At 38.2% G+C, this 21019-nt stretch overlaps 1 protein-coding gene across 1 annotated transcript in view; it reads right to left on the bottom strand.

Annotated features, from left to right (window-relative positions):
• LOC131057063 (uncharacterized) overlaps nucleotides 1–21019 on the bottom strand; it is a 97108-nt gene that overhangs the window by 64238 nt on the left and 11851 nt on the right. Inside the window, exon 3 of the mRNA XM_057991258.2 lies at nucleotides 18242–18341. Within this exon, the coding sequence (XP_057847241.2) occupies nucleotides 18242–18341 (100 nt within the window). The remainder of the gene's footprint in view (nucleotides 1–18241; nucleotides 18342–21019) is intronic.

Here is a 21019-nt window from a genome sequence, read left to right as displayed (position 1 = left end):
ATGTCCAAGATGATTCGAGATGAGACTGGATCTAGAATACTGCAGATAGCTACACCGGCAGCAGACAAATATGAGGGTGAGATCCTAGCAGAAGACTATCATATACAGACTATTGAGTTAGGACCATCCACAGCAGAGCAGACTTTAGATGATGCCACCGACACATTTGAGGCATTGAAGGATAAGTTTAGAGAAGAAGTAGAAAAGAATAGAAAGCTTGAGAGAGAGGTCGGTGCATGGAGGACATATTTCAGTCACATCAATGAACCTTTGGGACGTCAGGATCCAGTTAGATCACCATTGCAGGCATTGCCCCTTCAATCAATTAATGAAGCAGAAAGATTCAGGAATATGGTCCAGCGTACATGTAATTGGATGGATAGATCTCACACGGTGGCCATTGAGTTTATTACAAGGATGTCGAAGATCACCCATCAGGCTATCCAAGTTCTTGAGATAATCCACAGATTGATGGCAACAGTAGCTGCATTTGCCCATACCAAGGACGTTGTCATCCCTGTCTTGAAAGTTATAAGACATACATCCAGAAGAATTTTAGCACAAGAGAGGATCTTAGAAGGTGATTCTCACAGTTTGTTTCAGTGGTCAACCTTACTCCATATAAAGAGTGTTCTCTTCGAGGACATCAGTGTCAGATGTGGTCAAGTTGAGGAGGTGATCAATCCGATCCAGGACAGAGTATTTGAGGTACTTCGTACCATTCTTGGCAGAAGGATCGAGGTCGAGACAGATGTGGATTTACAAGAGTTTGAGGATAGAATCACTATCATCTTTCGCAAGGACGCAGATGTTACAGATGAGCAGTATGATCAAATGTATGCCACCATGCTCCTGATTGATAGAACAAAGGAACTTGAACCTACTTGGGACACAGCTCTTCTAGATGCATTTGATCAGGTTATCCACTTAGAAGAGAGTATCAAGAATCTTCCCGAGATTCCAATCACAGAAATCGAAGGAATCGTGACAAAGTTCATTGCATATGCTAAAAAGGAAAATTGGAAAGGGAATAAGATTCTAGATGAAAGGTTGTTACAGATGACATGACATCTTATTTCTCATTGGTTGATACCTCCTAGATTTTTGTGCCAAATTTAATATTTGGCTATGTATTTAATATTGTTCAGTAAAAAGGAGGTCATTTGCAACAAACCCTAATTAGGGTTTAGGTGTCATGATCTTGTCCATTGATTTACTTTCAATCTGGACCTTTCATTGTAACTGGGGATGCTATTTATACCCCCATTTTCCATTTCATTTGTAGTAGTCAGTTAATAGAGAATAGAGTTAAGAGTGAAATAGAGAGATTAGAATTGTAAGCAATTTTTATTTTGTAGCAAGATTGAGTCTTGAAGAGAGAAGTTCAAGCAATTGTTGTATATGATGACTTGGAAATCAATAAAATATTGAAGTTATGGTGTTTTGTTGCAAGTTTCTTGAGTTATCTTCATGGTTGTTGGATGTACTTGAATCACGCTCAATCAAAGTAGTTTGTTAATTAGAAAGACTAAGTGTGAGATTTGATATTTGGTAGGATTCGCAATCCAAACCACTAGCTTCTTGCTGATTGTAGGAACGCCTTGCGTGGTCGACTGGAAAACACTTTGAGTCCTTAACCTTCAAGCATTTTCGCATCTAGGATATGTACCTTCGTAGTAGTGTCCTTGGTCTTTGATGCATTGAACACCATTATTACCTTAGAAGATCGCACTAATTTCAGTTGAGTTGTTACCTTATGGCAAAATTGAAATTGGTTGAGTCTTGCCAAATCTCATTCATGCTAAGTCATTCCTAGGGTTAGGCTAGATTAGATTTACTTAAACCCTATCCTTTTTCCATTTTTTTTGAAAGTTCTTTTTTAGATTAGTGAAATCTTCGAACCATTGAATCCGTAAGAAGCCTTGAAGGAAACAGCAAATCACATCATACCACTAAAAGCTTGTCCACACGTGGAGACCCCACTAAAAGAACCTTGGAGTCCATCTAACTGATCCTTTTTGCAGATCTTCAGCAGTTAGAGACTATTTTCTCAAGAGAGGATAAGATGCCTGTCGGTATTTTATTCTGTGTATGATTGTGTACAAAATACACGTCAACAGGACCCCCACTTTTTTTTTTTTCTGGGATAATGGTAGAGTCTTTTGCTATTAGCCTTTGCATTGAATAAGTATAGTTGGTCAAGAGTTGATCAAGTCAAGTCTCTCTCTCTTGATGAAGTGAAATCAGTCAGTTGTCAAGACTTAGGAAATGAATGACTCATCTTTTGCTTGCAAAACTAGGGATGAATGCTAAATTTGGCTAAGGCATGAAAATTTCCTTTGATCGCCTGGATCAGCAACTGAGGCATTGACAGCACTTCTTTTGCCCAGCCGAGGCATGATCCCTTCCACTTCTCCCAGCACTGTCAGTGGGTGCCTGTTGTGACGTATTCACACATCGCCCCATTGCAAATGGGGACCCCTACTTTCTGCTTTCTAGGGTTTGTTTTTTTAGGTCTTTTAGGTTCTTGTCTATTAGCCTTTGCACTTTGAGAGTTGTGAGAGGGATCATTAAGATAGCAGGCTCTGCTTGACCTAGGGTGAGTCAGTAGATGGTCCAGGTCAGGGTTTCTTTGAAAGCCTTCCCCAGGTCAAGTTTTGCTCTTATTTCTAGGTGTGACTAGCCTGAGTTTGAAGAGGTCAGTGAAGTTTTGTGAGTGAGTGTCATCTTTGAGAGTTTAAGATTGGTCCAATAGGTGAAAGATGAAGCCCTAGGCATGATTTGGTGTGAAGATGACTTATTTATCCTCTAGGAATGCCTTGTGCAAGTCCAGACTTGGTGAGATAAGTGAGAAAGGTCAAGAAACTTGAGCTAATCATGAAATTCGCTCCTGACCCTTCCAAGGGTCCAGAGCGAAATTTCACAATGGACCTAAGATTTGACCTAAGTCAGTGAGTGGTTGAGCAAATTTGCAAAGATATAAAAGGAAATGCATCAAAGGGTTGAGTCTAGGGCGAAGTCAAGTCAAATTCAAGGTAAATTGAGCCAAGAATAGGAATTTCGCTACTGACCCTTCCAAAGTGTCCAAAGCGAATTCCTCTATAAGACACTCCACCTTGACCCAAACTAGGAACTAGCTCATTCCCAGGCATTAGTAAAGGCAAAACACTTGTTTGGATAAGAAAATATGGGAAATGAAGTCAAGATTTGAGCACAAGGAGGAATTTCGCTCCTGACCCTTCCAAAGGGGGTCCAGAGCGAATTCATATAAGACCCTATTTCTTCACAAAATCTTGAAGTGAATGCCAATTTGAATTGGATGATGATAGGGGGAGGCCTAACAAGTTATATCCAAGCCAAGGAAAGGAGAAAGGAAGTGAAAAATGAGCCTAAAATGAAAATTTCGCTCCTGACCCTTCCAAAGGGTCCAAAGCAAAATTTCCATATCCTCTATTTTTCTCTTTGATATGACCAAATTTGTGACTCCTAAGGCATGGTTTGAGAGGCTTTGATGTGTTCTATCCTTTGAAAGGAGGTTTGAGGCAATGAAATGGTGAAAATCAACCCAAAATAGGAATTTCGCTCCTGACCCTTCCGAAGGGTCCAGAGCGAAATCCTCAATTTGACCCTCTATTTTGCCTAAAACATTGAAAAGTGAGGATTTTGAGATAAGTGGATGGCAAATAGACTTGATTGTGGTGAGGAGAGGTGAGTTTGATCAAGTTTGAAGGTTGATCGAATGAAAGAAGTGTGAAATCAACCTAGAATGTGAATTTCGCTCCTGACCCTTCCAAAGGGTCCAGAGCGAAATTCTCCATAAACCTCATTTTCTTCCTTGTTTTAGGCCAATATTTTAGTTCCTTGGGCATATTTGGAAGTGGATTAGCATGTTTTTGCCTTAGGAAGTGATTAAAAGTGAAGGAGTGAAGAATTGTGTCCTAAATCTTGAATTTCGCTCCTGACCCTTCCAAAGGGTCCAGAGCGAAATTCTTGAAAACACCTATTTTCCCTTTAAACGAGGTCAAATCCTTGGTTTCTATGGTGTGGTTGAAGGTGGATTGGTTTATATTGGCTTTGCAATGGAGATTGGAGTTCAAGAAATGAGAGATCAAGCCTAGAATGTGAATTTCGCTCCTGAGCCTTCCAAAGGGTCAAGAGCGAAATTCTCAAAATCTCTTTTCTCTTCAAATTTTGTGTCAAGACAAACGTTGATCAAGGTGAATTGAGCTTCAAGATACCCCTAGGCATGACTTTGAATAGCTTGTGACCACCAAATGTGAAGGAATTGAGCTAAAACTCAAATTTCGCTCTTGACCCTTCCAAAGGGTCCAGAGCGAAATTCTCTATAGGTCCTGTCCTTGGCCATGATTTGGAGTGAATTTCTCCTTTCAGGCCTTCTTAGGGGTCAAACAAGTGTTCCCTTCATGAGAGAGGGATCCAAAGATAAGAGTCCGGGTAAAAGAAAGTGAGAAGGATAGAGCTAAGTGAGAGAAATCAAGCAAATCAAGAATTTCGCTCCTGACCCTTCCAAAGGGTCCAGAGCGAAATTCTCAAAATCACCTAGTTTGCTCATGATTGAGATCAAGAGATGGATTCCTAGGCCTTGGTGGAGAGAAGACTAGTGTATGCTTGACTTGGGAGGCATTTTGGAGTAGAGAAATGATGGAATTTGGACTTAATCATAAAAATCGCTCCTGACCCTTCCAAAGGGTCCAGAGCGAAATTCTTAAAACCTCTATTTTGCTCCCAATTTTGCATCAAGCCTTGCATTGATTGAGATTAAAAAAATCCTTAGGCATGCATTTGAGTAAGTTGTGGTCGCAAAATGTGAAGAATTTGTCCTAAAATGCAAATTTTGCTCCTGACCCCTCCAAAGAGACCAGAGCAAAATTCCTAGGAGGTCTAATATTTTGCCTAGGTCCTTGAGCAAAACCTATTCCTAGGCAATTTTGGAGGCGAATGACTTGATCTTGGTAAGGTAATGTTGAAAATGAGGTCTGATTGAGCAACTCTGTCAAATTTCGCTCCTGACCCTTCCAAAGGGTCCTGAGCGAATTTTATTATAAGGCATGTCCCTGGAGAGGATCTTGAGCAAATTTCATTCTAATGCCTTCTTGTTGATGATTTAAGGTAGGAAATGCTATGTTAGAATGAATTTATTATGTGTACTTAATCACCTTTTGGTTTGTTTTGCAGATGGAAGAAAATCAGGCCAGGACAAGGACGACCTATTCTAAGCCCATCATTATCAAAGACACTTCAAAGGCATGGAGGAGGACTCAAGGTGCTTCTAAAACGTTGGAAGACTTCAAGTATTCGAGGAGTTCCAGGCTATCCTCAAAAGACTCCATTCTACCACACAAAAGACCCACATGATGACAAAGAAGAATGACCTTACCAACACTTCAAGGTGAGAAATGCTACTAGAGAAAGAACACTTGACAGTGAGGAAGCCTCATCAAGCACATGGAAGTCAAGGAGGTACATCATTCTTCGCATCAAGGACAAAGGAGGATCAACCAAGATACAAACATTAGACAAGGTGGCATCCCAGTCACTTTTCCTCCAGTCGGATTGGTCCACCTCAGCATGTCCAGATTCAATGTACCTCATTTATCAGGGACGGCACAAACTTCGGTGTACCTACCCCTACTTCCTATTGGTCCTCATTCCTTGAATGTAATTTTCTCATTGGCTAAGGAAGTTTGTTATAACAAACCCTAATTAGGGTTTTGTTGTGACATTTTCACACATCACCCCATTACAAATGGGGACCCCCTTCTTTTTAGGCCCTCCCGGTTTTTTGGCTTGCATTTTTGTGGTCTTTTCGCAGCAGTCTTGTCAATCTCTCTGCTTTGCAAGTGTTTGGGGGTCATATTGGTCAAGTCTGCCTTTCGTTTGAGCAAATTCGGCTAAGTCTGGGACTCGTTTTGTGAATTTTAGGGTTTCTTGCCTTCTGTCCTAGACTTTAGGGGTTTCTGTTAGGGTTTCGAAAAAGTTGAACATACAACTGGAATCAGGACCCTTCAAGGAACCTCCCAGCAAAATTTGAGCCCAAACGGAGTAACTTTCTATTTTTAGAAAGTCCCTATTTTTTTGGGATTTTTTCGAGTCCCAGAATGTCGCCATTTTGCCAAAAATCAAACTTACTATTTTTAGTAATTTCTATTTTTAGTAAGTCATCATGCGCCCTGTCTTGGGCTTTAACTCTGACATTTTGGAAAGTTTCTATTTCAGGTGTCTATTTGTGGCAAGATCAGGCTAGCAGACAACGGAGAGTCAACATGCACAATCACTTCTAAATCTGGAAAGTTGAAAGCAGACAGGCAGGGGTCTAAAATGGCTAAATCTGAAGAATCATCCCTGAAGTGGAAGGTCAAAATATTCTAAGTCTGGAAGTCATTCACAAGCAGGAAATTCTGCCTCTCCATAGACATGGCCAAAATGCACCCAGGTCAGGTCTGGGGCGCCAAAACCAAGGATGAATTCACAAGTACAATTTTCCACCTCTCCATGGACATATGCAAAATGCGCCTAGGTCAGGTCTGGGGCACTGAAATCAAGAAGACATTCACAAGTGGAATTTTCCACCTCTCCATGGACATATGCAAAATGTGCCCAGGTCAGGTCTGGGGCGCTGAAATCAAGAAGACATTCACAAGTGGAATTTTCCACCTCTCCATGGACATATGCAAAATGCGCCCAGGTCAGGTCTGGGGCGCTGAAATCAAGAAGACATTCACAAGTGGAATTTTCCACCTCTCCATGGACATATGCAAAATGCACCCAAGTCAAGACTGGGGCGCTGAAATCAAGAGGACATTCACAAGTGGAATTTTCCACCTCTCCATGGACATGTGCAAAATGCGCCCAGGTCAGGTCTGGGGCACTGAAACCAAGGATGAATTCACAAGTGCAATATTCCGCCTCTCCATGGACAGAGCCAAAACGCGCCCAGGTCTAGTCTGGGGCGTTGAATCCATGAAGGCATTCACAAGTGGAAAATTCATGAATCCTTGGCATGGCAAAATTTCACCCAAGCAGAAAAATTGAAATTTCACCTAAGGCACGGAATCCAAGAAGTCAAGAAGAAAAAAAAAATCCCCCTCGGGCAAATTTTTGAATTTGCTATTTTTAGACACCAAATCTCGACAGAGTGGAGAAAATTTCATAGATTCGGAATCGTGGCAAAATTCTCCATCCAATGAACTGACTCCTAAATTTTTGGAGGATCCCTAAAAATAGGGATGTTGAAAAGGAGATATGGACAATTCACAAAGTAATGGAAATTCCTTCCTTCAGGACATAATTCCAGGAAAGATGAAAAATTGACTAAGTGTTGGAAATTCCTTCCTTCATGACAGAGTTCCTGAAAAAGGTGAAAATTTGGCTAAGTGTTGGAAATTCCTTCCTTCACGACGGAATTCTTGGAAATGTGAAAATTTGGCTAAGTGTTGGAAATTCCTTCCTTCACGACGGAATTCTTGGAAATGTGAAAATTTGGCTTAGTGTTGGAAATTCCTTCCTTCAGGACAGAATTCCAGGAAAGATGAAAATTTCGCTAAGTGTTGGAAATTCCTTCCTTCAGGACAGAATTCCAGGAAAGATGAAAATTTGGAAAATTTGGCTAAGTATTGGAAATTCCTTCCTTTGGGACAAAATTCCAAGCAAGGAAGAAATACACCCAAGGATGAATTGAACATAAAATTTCTAAGGCAAGGAAGGAATCAAGGATGAACTGAACAAGAAATTTCCCCTCCAGGGAAAAATTTGAAAAATCCATTCTCGGGCATCAAATCACATCCAAATTTCAAAAGTTTTACAGATTTGGATTCGTAGGAGAATTTTCTCTCTCCTGGACCGTGGAACCCTAATTTGGAAATTTTCCTAAAATATAGGAAATGTGCAGAATTGATGAAAAACCTTCTTCAAGCAAGGAAAGTTGAGGAGACTTCAAGAAAATTCTTCCTGAATCGAATTTTCCCTCTCCAACAATTCCAGATGTGCACGAGCGGATATACGACAACAGAGTCCATTTGCATGGCGAGGATCTATTGAACGCATGGCAGTATGGTGGCGCATTCATTGCCGGAATATTTGACCAAATGGCAACCCGGTCATTGCATGTTGAATTTATGGCAGATTCCTTTTGCATGCAGCCGCCGCATGTGGAAATGATGGAGCATTTATGGCATAATGGGGTGATTTTTGCATGGATGAATGTTCAACGCATGTTGGGCGAATTTGAAGGAGGTGGTGCATTTAATGCGCAGTGGATGCTATTTTGGGTACTTTTGAATTAATTGTATATGGGCATGATAGGTTATTAATTGGAGATTCCCACCTTGTTGCATCTTGAGTGGAGAATCTTTTAGGGAAAACCCTAATTAGGGTTTGCATGTAGCCAGGGCTTGAAGCCTATATAAAGGGGTGACCCCCCTCATTTGCAAAAGGAGGGAGCTTTGTATGAAATTGTTGCGATAAGTTTTTGAGAAAATAATAGTGAAACATTGTTCTCTGATGGTGTCCACTTGAGTTATTTTTTCAAAACTTGCATGGTTTCACCTTCCTCACTTAGATTAGAAGTAGTAAAGTGCTTTGATTTCAATGGAGAATGTAATGGTGTCTGATGAATTTCCATGGTTCATACTTTTTGTATCTTGCTAATTGTAAGTTGCAGTGTAAAGTTAGCCTAAGCCACTAAACTTGTGCTAAGTTCGGTTGTGGACGGTCGTTTGGATTGCGCCGTTTTGGGTATTCAAATGCACTTTCTCGATTTGAAAATCCTTCAATATCCTCAGAAGATTGCACCGGTTCTTGCGGAGTTGTAGTTTATCTTGGCGAAGCAGAGCTTGGTTTATTTGAAATTTGTCCACCAGAGCACTATTCATTGTTATCACTGCCCTTAGGAGTAGATTTAGATCCTTCTTAACCCTTTCCCTTTTCTTTCAGTTCATTTTAGTCCATTCGAAGCAATAGCATCGCAGAATTGCCATATCCGATGATGGAGTTCCAGCCACAGCAAAGAAGTGAAAGAACGCTGCACACGTAAGGCCCCTTGGATTACCAGCAATCACATCAGCCAACTGAGTCACGTCCACGCATTGAAGGAACCTTGGAGTCGATTGTTTGAACTTCTTGCAATCTTAGCATGCAATCGTACTTTGATCAAGAGAGAGTGAAGTGACCGTTAGGCAACTTTATTCTGTGTTAGACGCAGTCATAAAAAACACGTCAACAGGTTTCTATCCTGTAATCCTAGCCATTAATTCTAAGTCAATCAGAACCATCAATTTGTAAAGGGCTCTCTATATAAAGCCCCGGCTCTTCATTTGTAAAGGTTAATAGTCAGAGAATAGATAAGAGTTAGGAGTTAGTAGCTAGAATAGTGAATAAATTACCAATTAGAGTAGATTAGGAGGACAAGGCAAGAAATTGTTGCCCTTGATTGTAAATAAACTCCATTTTCATTGAATTCATGGTGAAATGTGTCGTTTCTTTACAATTGCATGGTCTCTTGTTGAATCTTCGTATGAGATGGTAAATAATTAGATTGAATGGAGAAAATTATTGAATGTACTTTCGTGGAATCCGCCTAGTCCAAACCACTAGCCTCTTGCTGACTGTAAGTGCGCCTTGCGTGGTCAACTGGCATAGAACGAGCTTAACCTCGAGTCGTTACACGTCCATTGCTCATGCATTATCTTGAATGATGACCAATGTCTGATGGTGTACAATTTGAACATATTTGAAGCATCCCTTAGAAGATCGCACTGAGTTGGTGTCGGATTGTTCAATCTGATGGTGAGACCCAACCCAATATGACTCCACCTAGTCGTTCATCCATCTTCTTGCATTCTAGGTCTTAGATTAGATTCTCCAAACCCTGCATCTTTTGATATTTCTTTATCTCCCAGTTAGTAGATAGGACTTGTGATTCCAGCAAATCAGACGCTCAGGTCATCAAATGTAAGTCCCCTTGTGATCCCAGCAAATCACATCATACCGCAAGAGCTTATCCACAAGTAGAGAGCCTACATACAAGAACCTTGGAGTTGCCTCAATTGATCCTTCGGCGAAATCTTCAACATTCGGGGAAACTTTGTTCAAGAGAGGATAAGTTACCTTGGTATTTTATTCTATGTTCGCATGTGCATGAAAAACACATTAACAGTGCCCAAGCTCGATCACTCCCATTTCCATTCCTCACCATTTCACCTTTCTATTCCCTTCCATCTATCCATCTTACTCCTTCATCCCATAGCCCTTCCATCTTCACCCTCTCCTTCCACTTCCTACCCCATCCTCACCTTCACCACATTCTCCTATCCTCCACCTCCCCTTTCATTTCCATCTCCCTTAACTTCCACCTCCTCCTATTTCTTTCCATTTACCCTTCCCTCACCTACCTTCCTTCTTTTCTTCCCTTCCATCTCCCACCATTTCCACTTCCCCTCACTTCCTTCCATTTCACCCCATATCCTTTACCCACCTACCTTCCTATCCACCATCTACCTCTCCACTCCCCCTTCCTACCTTTACCTTTACCCCCACTACCACTTCCATCTCCACTTCCTCTACCTTCCTACATCCCTTATCCCTCCATCTTCTTTCATCAAAGGAAAAGAAATGTTTTTTTTCAGCTTTATGTTGTTTTTTTTCAAAACGTGGTATGTCCGGGGACGTCCCCGGCCAACCTGAGGACGATTGGCCATCCCCCGTGGACATGCCAAGCATTTACAAGCACCTAAGACATTTCTGGCAGAAAATGAAATTCTGGGGACGGCTTAGGGATGTTTCCCACCATCCCTCCATCCCCCAAATGTCCCCTTTTCCAAAACATGGCCAAAACAGGGTGAAATGCGTCCCCGGGTTACTCTGCCTTTTTCCAAAAAACAAAGAGACTAATATATTTATGCTCAAGTATATCAAGTAGAAATGCTGGCATGGCTGGAAATAAATATATTGAACCCTCACAATGCTAATAATCAACAATTATAAAACCCCGGGGTATCAAATTCACCTAAATCTAAACCAAATTCCACTTGAAAACCTGATTATATTTAATTTGCAATAGCTAGAACATTTATATTGACTGATATGCAAACTAGAAACACAATTTCAAACTTACAACAATTATTTCTAGACTCGCAATAAGCATTGTTAATCCAAGTCTATATCTAATTTGCTTGGCTGAAAATGATAGTAGTACAGCTACCACACACCAAATGAACCCTGTGAACAGCAAGAATAGTGGCTAGGTATGACTGAAATAAAGTTGTTAACTGCAGTAATAGTCCTCCCACAAAGTAGATTACCCAATATGACAAGGTGACTCGCTGGTATTATTTCTAGACTCGCAATAAGCATTGTTAATCCAAGTCTATATCTAATTTGCTTGGCTGAAAATGATAGTAGTACAGCTACCACACACCAAATGAACCCTGTGAACAGCAAGAATAGTGGCTAGGTATGACTGAAATAAAGTTGTTAACTGCAGTAATAGTCCTCCCACAAAGTAGATTACCCAATATGACAAGGTGACTCGCTGGTATAGGGCAACAGATGACCTGCAAAAGATGATTTTTAAGGCTGTAAACAATTGGAACAGCAAATAATGTTTGCTAATTTGACCTCCCCAAAGATGGCAATCAAAATACATGACTGAAAATGTTAATTGCAACAACAAATGTTGCTCAAAATCGCCCTGGAACTCCCGACGAGGATGGTGCAAGCCCTAAATTGGGGCAGTCAGCCTTAAACAGTGGCAATTATGATCAGCAAACAAGCCTCCTTTTATGGCTGGCACAGTAGTTTCAGCAGCAAATAAGGGAAAATATCATGCAAAATGTAATGGCCACCCTAGAATTTATTTTCCAAAACCCACAAATACTTCTGCTTCCTACTGTGCAAGCATTTTGTCTAACACTTTGAGTTTGATTGGAGTTCAATGTATTCTCAATGTGTTTTTGGTATGGGATCATTCAAAGTGCAATTTGTGAGAATATTGGTTCAACAAGTAAATCCACAATGCATAAAAATATCATACATTTCAAAAAAAACTTTGCATGCATAAATATTCAACAACAATTTGCTCTGCTGTCATAAGAATGAGGTTACAATATAGAGAGCAAATCAATCTAACTTGGAAGTCCTCATTGGATGTATAATAGAGAGACTACAGTTGTATATCAAAATATTGCTTCAAAATGACGTAACTTCTACAACAGTGACTGCTGTCATACAAAAAACTCAGTTGTAGCATGCCAAAGTTCAACCTGTAGCTAATTATACTCAGAAAATCTACCTGAGGTCCACACCAAACTGTTTGAAAACTGCCCCTAACAGTAAAGCTTACTGCTGTGGCTTCAGCTCTTTTTCCAACATTAAGTACTTGGCATTTATAGTGCTGCGTAACACCCAAAAGACACCCTTACAGCCGTGTTCCACCTTTTTTATCCTCAGCAATCTCAATGTTGCAAATCCAATCTGCTCTTGACCCCCATGTGAGTCTCGTATACCACCAGCTTCATACCTTTCAACAACAAAGCATTCAAACAAGCTATCGATCTTCCTTTAGTCAAAACATGACTCTACTTAGAAGTGCAATTTGCTTCAGCATTCAAACAAACTTAAGTTTATCATTTACCTTATGGCTCCCATTTCCAATCAAGCACAAATCAACAATCTAAACACACTTCTGAATCTTCTTCCAATCTGCACTAGCAAATATAATATTTGGCACAAATCTCATTGTATTTGTTTCAGCTATGGCAAGGAAATTTTACCATCAAACTGTCTAACCAGCAACATTCAGCACACAAGCAATCTCTGAATGAAGTTTTTAATTAATCCAAACCTTCAGCATTCAGCGCAAGCATAGATTCTGAAGTAAATCTACCAACAAATCTTTCATGTCTAGTCTGTGACTTTGAATGAATCACATCGAATTAGCCAAGGAGGATTTTTCACCACAGTGATTAATCTTCTTCGAGAGGGTTTCCGTCCTCCAGAAGGGTGAAATGAACCAAGTTCAATCCCATAGAACCAGAAGGGCTTCACCAAAAGAAATAAAATAATCCGCATAATACAAATGAGCTCCATAAATTGCCTTATATACTTTTCCCGCCAAACTTTCCAGAGAGCACAATTAAAAATTCACACTTTTTTTTAAAACACCATTTTAGCTCCAAAAGACCCTTCTATTAGGATAATGATAATTTTTTATTCGCGAGGTCCATGTTTTATGTGTCCATAATCTTAAACTTTTCATCTTCTTTTCAACGACCTCTAACAATAAGGTGCTTTTTAAATTATTTTGATTAAATTAAGCAACCTTAGTTAAATAATTAAATTATAGCCACTAATACACCCAAGTTGTGGAAACTATTGAATAGCATTGAAATCGAAATGACTACACTAGAGTGATACCAATGATGAATAATGAGAATCTGACAATGACTTACTACAAATAGACACTTCTCCAAGAATCTTAGAGAACATACCAGAAGTTGGAATTCATTTTGAAAAGTGGTATAAGTGACCTCAAGACTAACTAAGCTCACTGGCAACATCAAATAACACCTCAAACAAGACTGACACACATTGACAAGGTCAGAGCCAATTGCAATGCTAAAGAACACAAAAGTGGGGACATTACACAAAATGTTTAACCAAACCCTTAACAACAATAAAATTGACTATGGCGACATCTTCCACGGGTCGCACTCAAGATCTAGCATGGATTGATGATGAAACAAATACAAATAAATTTTAAAAATTGGTAATGAAGCCCTCCAAAATTATGAACAAGATTCGCTTGCAACTTTTCAAGAATCAATCGCTCCAAATTTTAAAAAACCCATCTCGAATGAGCATGAATGATCCACTTAGCACTCATTGCATCTAGGTGATGCTCACAAGGGTAAAGCACTAAGACATTCCAAGTAGTCACTCATCCTAATTCTACTCCAGCTAAAGCTCACGTAACCATAGAGTTATACCTATGTTGCAAGGTTCAATAGAACCCCCCACCCCTACCCCCCCACCCCCTACCTCATTACCCATATGGATCCAATACAAGGCCAAGACAACTTGAGGTTTGCCCAAGGTCTACTCTAGGTTTTTGTGGATCCTTCACAACCTATGTTGCAGGGCTCATCAAACCCCTGCTGCCCCACTACCTAAACCCAAGTAGACCATGGGCCACCCAAAAGAAAAGGCATGAAAAAAGCTAACATTTTTAAAAACAAAAAAGTGCTTAAATACCTAATTTCGCCCTACAGTGGGGGCTCTTAACTTCTTTTACTTTATTTCACAAACAACAAGTGGGTAAAACAACTTTTTTCCCTCCAAACTATCATTCCATTGTTGGTTTTTGAAGGTTGCTACACTTTTCTTCAAATGTGAAGATTATGGATGAGAGATACCTACACCAATAGGACGGAAAGAGCTATGAAAGGAAGATTTATCTATCAAAGGTGAGTGAATTTTATAATTTCTTTAAAGTGCTTTTTTTAATATTTTTTAACCTTTTAATCATTTGTACATAATATAGGGGTTATCATGCAGATTTTTTTTAGTTAAGTGATAGTATTGTACTTTTGCTAAGTTACCGGTTCGGGTTCGGGCACCGGTTCGGGTTCAAAGAACCCGGTACGCCGGAACGGCAAAATTTTGAAAAGGGGTTTGGGTTCGTTTGAGTTCGTTAGTACAAAAACATGTAAATTCTTTATATATATATATATATATATTGATATTTCTGAAGCCTATAAGCATGAATTAAAAATTTGCAAGTCAAATAGCATCATATAAACAACAAAACAAACATCAATCTTCAACTCCTCTTTGATCTTGGAAGCCAAATTTTGTTCACCCTTTCTTCAACCTGCTCTCATGAAACATATGTTTGCAACACAAATGAGGTGAAATGAGTGAATATAATGTTTTAGAAGACACTTTTAGGATATAAGTTTCGCTTTTTAGTAGGCGGAATTCAAAAAAAAATTAAATTTTGCATATAATTTGCTTTTTTGGGCCGCCCAGCCACTTGGGTTCGACCTGGGTCCGCCTGGGTTCGACTGGGTTCGACCTGGGTTCGACTGGGTTCGACCCGAGTTCGACTGGGTTCGATCAGGGACGAACCACCTTTGGGTTTTTCGAACCCAGTCCGAACCGGACCCGAACCAGGAACCCGTTTGAACCAAGAACGGTACCAGGGGGATCCAAGGGCGAACCCGGTAACTAAATGGCTGGTAGTTCTAATTCAGTTATCACACATGTAGAAAGATAGTTTAAATTTGACAAAGTGTCATGGCTTTGGCAACAAACAGCCATGATTGAACAACTCCTAAGTATAAGAGCTTGAATAGTCAAGTGAAAGATCACCTATGCACTATTCTCAGCATAGGAAAAACTTGTCCAAAGTCGAATAAAAAAGAGTTGTCAAAGCAACAAATAATGGGATATACCAAAGAACAAGAGGGCACTAACATGATAATTAATAAATCAAAGAAAAAAGTACATCCTCTTTCCAAGATAGAGTCGCAAAAACCTCCTATTGGATTAACACAACTGGCTGGCCCCCTTTCTTTCCCATAAATGAGGCCCACTGGAAAAAGCCTTCAAGAATGAGGCAAGGGTCGTTACAATTGAGAAAACTGCTCATTGCATTTATTGCAATGGCCTCCCTTTTCTTGCCTCATTTTTACACTTGGGAGAAGAAAAATAAAGGCATGTGAAGACTTGAGGTTTTTAGTGTAGGGTCAAGGCTAGGGTATTCTAACTTTTTAACTTTAACTTTTAATAGTTTAATTTTTGAGTTAAAATATTAAACATTCATTAGAGTTTTTTTCATTATATCTTGATGAGGGTTTAGTATAAAAACTTGGGTTGCCCCTAAGATAGTAGGTTGTGTTCCATGATGATAACACTTCTCTACTAATTTAGGGCCAAACATATATTTTTTGCATAAACCCTCTTAGGTAAAAGTACAATAATTGTTTTTTAAAATCCTATTTGTTTTCTTTATAATTGGATTTTTTTTGTGATATATTTATTTCTAGTCTTTATGCACTCTATATGACATGAAATCTCCCTTTCTTGCCTCATTTTTACACTTGGGAGAAGAAAAATAAAATCATGTGAAGACTCGAGGTTTATAGTTAAGGGTTAAGGCTAGGGTATTCTAACTTTTTAACTTTGACTTTGCATAGTTTAATTTTTGAGTTAAAATATTAAACATTCATTAGGGTTTGTTTTTTCATTATATCCTAATGAGGGTTTAGTAAAAAAAATTGGGTTGCCCCTAAGATAGTAGGTTGTTTTCCATGATGATAACACTTCTCTACTATTTTAGGGCCAATCATATATTTTTTACATAAACCCTCTTAGGTAAAACTACAATAATTGTTTTTTAAATCCTATTTGTTTTCTTTATAATTGGGTTTTTTTTTTGTGATATATTCATTTCTAATCTGCATGCACTCTATTTGACATGAAATAACAAAATCAAAATTTTATTTTTACAAATATAATATTCATTTTATAACTACCTAAGATTTTGCCGAGTTTAACCCTTTTCAAACCCAGATAACTGAATTCCATTTACACTTGTGCCACACCATGTCCATGTCAATGTCATGTAAATAGAAAGCTACTAGGGTTCAAATAGCTGCACATCCATTCCTCTCAATTCTTCATTTATTTTCATTTCTATTGGCAATCTTAAATTTCACTAATCTTTCATAGGGATTCCTTGGTTGCACCTCTGTGAATGTTCTCTCCATTTTTAATCAAGAAGTTAAAGAGTTGATTCGTTGCTTGCTCACTTTAATGATTCATTTCTATGCACATTTGATCTTTTTTGTTCTTTGGTCATCTTATACATATCTACTTAGTGTTAATGGAAGGTACCAGTCTGAAGTGTATCAAAAGTCTTTTTTGTCTTTCCATTTGATGAACAGTGAACTGCAAAATTTACATCTGTTGTAAAGAACAATATTGGACCTTTAAGCCAAATAAGCTAATATTGGTTAGCAGGATATCTGCACCTTGGTCTAATATTTAATTAGACCAGAAGCAAGAAAATTCCATAATCTCTTCAACAATCTCACAGTCACTAACAACCTCGGCTTAATTCTTACAGATTGCTGATCTTTTGAGCTAAGAAAGTCCACTCTCAAAGCCATCCTTATCCATCTCACCATCAAGACAGATGTCCAGCACAAAACATAAAAATGAACATGCATAACATGAGCATTCGACCCTCTCACCTCATGTCCACCATTTCAGTGAAGGAAAAGAATATTTAGTATTTATGTTTTTCAAGCCATGTTCCCCAGAACATTATGTAGCTAATAAAAGGTTATGAAACATTTTTGTAACCATCCAAAGCTCTTGGAAAAGGAAATTAAAGGAATTTTATCATTGGCATAAATGGTAAAAACGTTTTTTTGATCTAAAGAACAGGACATAAATTTTGTTGCATGAAATTCTGCATTCTATAAATTTAATTTCCCTATAATGACACAGCATCTTTGTGAAACAAACTTTCTTTGCTTAAAGGAAAACAGTTCAATTTACTTGGCATTTGAAATTGAACTAGTGTTCTCGGGGATAAATCATTGTTCACAATCCCTCCTGAGCAACACATCATTCAAGCCCACACTCCAATCAAGATACCACGGTATGTCAACAGTCATATAGCCATAATTTGTAATTACCAAAACATTCAGTTGCCTTTTCCATTACTTAGTAAATAAAGAAATAGAAATATGTAATCTGATGGCTTGTATTCAATTTAGAAAAACAGGAAGCTCGTGAACAAGATGCTTGGTCATTATAGAGAATTTTCAGAAAGAGTGTGGGTAACCCCTGTTAGAAACTAAAGACAACTTAATTGATAAATCTTGAAGCTTTATTCATTTCAAAGACCATACTGTTTGGCAAATCTGTTATATAATGTCATGAATATTCAAGAAAGTATCATTCAACATTCTTTTTTTAAGAAATTGCAGGAGATCATTTCAGTGCAAGACCAGTTGTATGCTTTCTTTTAGGATCTGAAATTGAATATATAGCATTGGATATTTAGTTTTACAAGGAAAGAATGTTTCAGACAAAATATTTTATGTTCCCTATAAACTATATACAAGAAAGTTTTGTAGGTCAAATTCAGTGGCTATTCAAAAGAATGTTTAAGGTGAAGTTCAATATTATTAATGAGTAAAGAAATACATACACAGGATTTTGCATTGAGGAAAGCTTCAAGGCTAGAATCTCTTTGGCCAAGTCATTTGCCTCCTTTGCCTCCTGATTTGAATACCGGGCATTCGAAGAACCTGAAGAATATGAATTGGTTAAGACAGAAGCCTGAAGCAAAAAAATTTGGTAGTTGCAGCAGCATGATAGATATACACAATATATTACAGCACTTCCAGAAATGTCTGGAACATCATTCATAATAAAATTTAGAACACGGTTGCTAGACATCTATGAATGCTGTTCATGGAATTGAAGAAACGCAGTTACCATGAGGAGCAAACTTTAACTAGATCTTAAATATCCTAATGCAAATATTCACCCACTTGATCATTAATATCTAATATAACCCACCTCACAATCACCATAATATTTGTAAAGGTCCCACCTTTAATGTCAGACTTCGGTGATTTTGGCTGGAAAATTGCAAAAATGCATAAATATATTAGAGGGACACATTTTAAGTTACTATCATCGATGAGAAAACAGGACAATTCTTTACCAAATTGTTGCTCTAGAATTTGCCTCCCATTGTCTAAAGTTTAAACAATATAAATGATAGATTAATATGTCACCAAATTCCATCAATGAATTGGCTGTATTGTTATAACTTATATCCTATGAAGCTAGGTACACCCAATATCCTGGGCAAACTTGGGCCAGCTATTGACCCTGGTAAAACAAACAGTTTTTGCAAGTTTCTTTTACTTAATTTTTCAAGTTCCACAAGAGCTTTGCAAAAAAAAAGTTTATTATTAATTTTTAATCTCTTGTTCAATTTCTAACAAGTAATGATAGCCTAGGGTTATCATATAGTTTTCCCCAATATCCGTTTGTTTCAAAATGTGTAGGTAAGGGTATAGTCTACAATCACTATGAATTCTAGCTCTGTAGGTAAAGTATAGCTAGGGCTTTAAAATTATGTCAGTTTCCCCTGCTTTGGCGACATGTGACAATATTTGAGCAGCTTGCCAAAGGCAAGGTTGTTTTTGACATTGTAATGAGTGCTAGAACAAATATTGGAGCTCTTACAGTCAAGTGGAAGCCCTCATGTGGTTGTCAAATTCTACTAAAGAAATAATTTATAGTTCAAGTCTCATGGAGAGTGCATCTGCAACCCTATTGTTCTTTATCTTGACATACTCAATGTCAGAATCATAGGTCTGCAATTGGCTCACCCATTTTTTATGCATATCATTGAGGTCATGTTGCACAAAAACATCTCAAGCTATTGTGATCCATATGAACTACAAATCATCCACGAACTAGATATTGTCTAAATTTAGCTAGTGCATACATGATGGCAAGCATTTTTACCATACATAGAGAAATTACACTCTCAGTTTTTTACTCTCAAATGATATGCATTGTCCTTTTTGCATAAGAATAACCCCTAGAACTTCCCCTAAAGAATCACATTCCACCACAAAAGATAATGAAAAATCAATTACTGTAAAAATGAACCAATGCACATTACCTTCTTTAAATTAAACTACCACCTGTGCAATTGTGTACCCATGGAAGGCACCTTTCTTGGTCAACTTCATAAATGTGATGCTAGCTATGGCAATCCCCTAATGAATCCCAGTTAGTAGCTATAAAGGCCCAAAAGTCCTCACAATTGTATCAATTTCCTTGGAGTAGGCCATTCCTAGATGACCTGAACTTTGGTTCAATCCATTTCTACACCTAGACTCTTGATTATGTGTCCGACAACAAAAATTTCTACATCCCAAACTATTCTTTTCTTTTCTTGGTAAAGGAAGGTGTGTTGCAACAAAAAAGCCAACACTATGTCTAGGTGTTAGATGCATCCATCCCATGTCTTATTATAAATCAATATGTCATTAAAGAACACCCATACAAATTTCCTCAGTTACACTTAGAAAATTTCATTCATCAGGCAAGCAGTTCGTGGTCTTTTAATTTTATCATCTATGATAATTTATAATAAGAATCAGACCTATAATTCTATTATTATGATGGATGAACTCAACTTGATATATATATATATTTGTGAGATAATATCACCAATGCATATATCATATATGTATAGAGAATACGGCCCACGTACATGCATATATACTTATATATGCATTAACAATAATAATAGTCATCAAATTCAAGAATTCAAATGAATGATTAAGCAACAGTCTCAAAAGCCAAGCTACCATATTGGAACATTAATAAACCTTTGAACCTATGAAGAGAAGGGAAGCATTACCTCCATCTTATGCATTTTGGCAGTTATCGTCAAGAACAAATTAAATTTGCATCACAAAAATTATGGGTGAGAACAGGGCAGAGGGAACAGAGAGCTTGTGTGTTTCTCTGGAAGAAATATCAAATAAAAACTTTCAAATTGGGGAGACATGGCAGGCTAGATTAAATGTTGCAGTCCCGGAAGAAAGGAAATAATAAAAGATATTTGGAAACAATCAAAGGGAAAAGCTCAGAGGAGCTCAAAGCGCTACAATACAACTTATTGCGCCCATTCTAGGCAAGAGCATAGCCTTTCAATTGTATAATCATTCTTAATGCATTCTTTTTCAGAAACCTGAAATATAAGATAGTTGTTTGTCTTAATAAGCATGAAGATTCAAATCAAATGCATTGATTCAGTCCATTATAAATAATAACGCTCAAAAAGCTTAATCATTCATAGTCAGTGGTAATATGCTGTTCCAGAACAGTAACTATTATAATTACTTAGATACATAATCTGAAACAGAGAAGCTATCTGTCTCTCGATGGCATA

The sequence above is a fragment of the Cryptomeria japonica genome, chromosome 8 (genome assembly GCF_030272615.1).
Source record: "Cryptomeria japonica chromosome 8, Sugi_1.0, whole genome shotgun sequence".
Classification (NCBI taxonomy): Eukaryota; Viridiplantae; Streptophyta; class Pinopsida; order Cupressales; family Cupressaceae; genus Cryptomeria; species Cryptomeria japonica.
The sequence above is the reverse complement of the archived record's forward strand: the minus strand, read 5'-3'. Positions and strand labels throughout refer to the sequence as shown.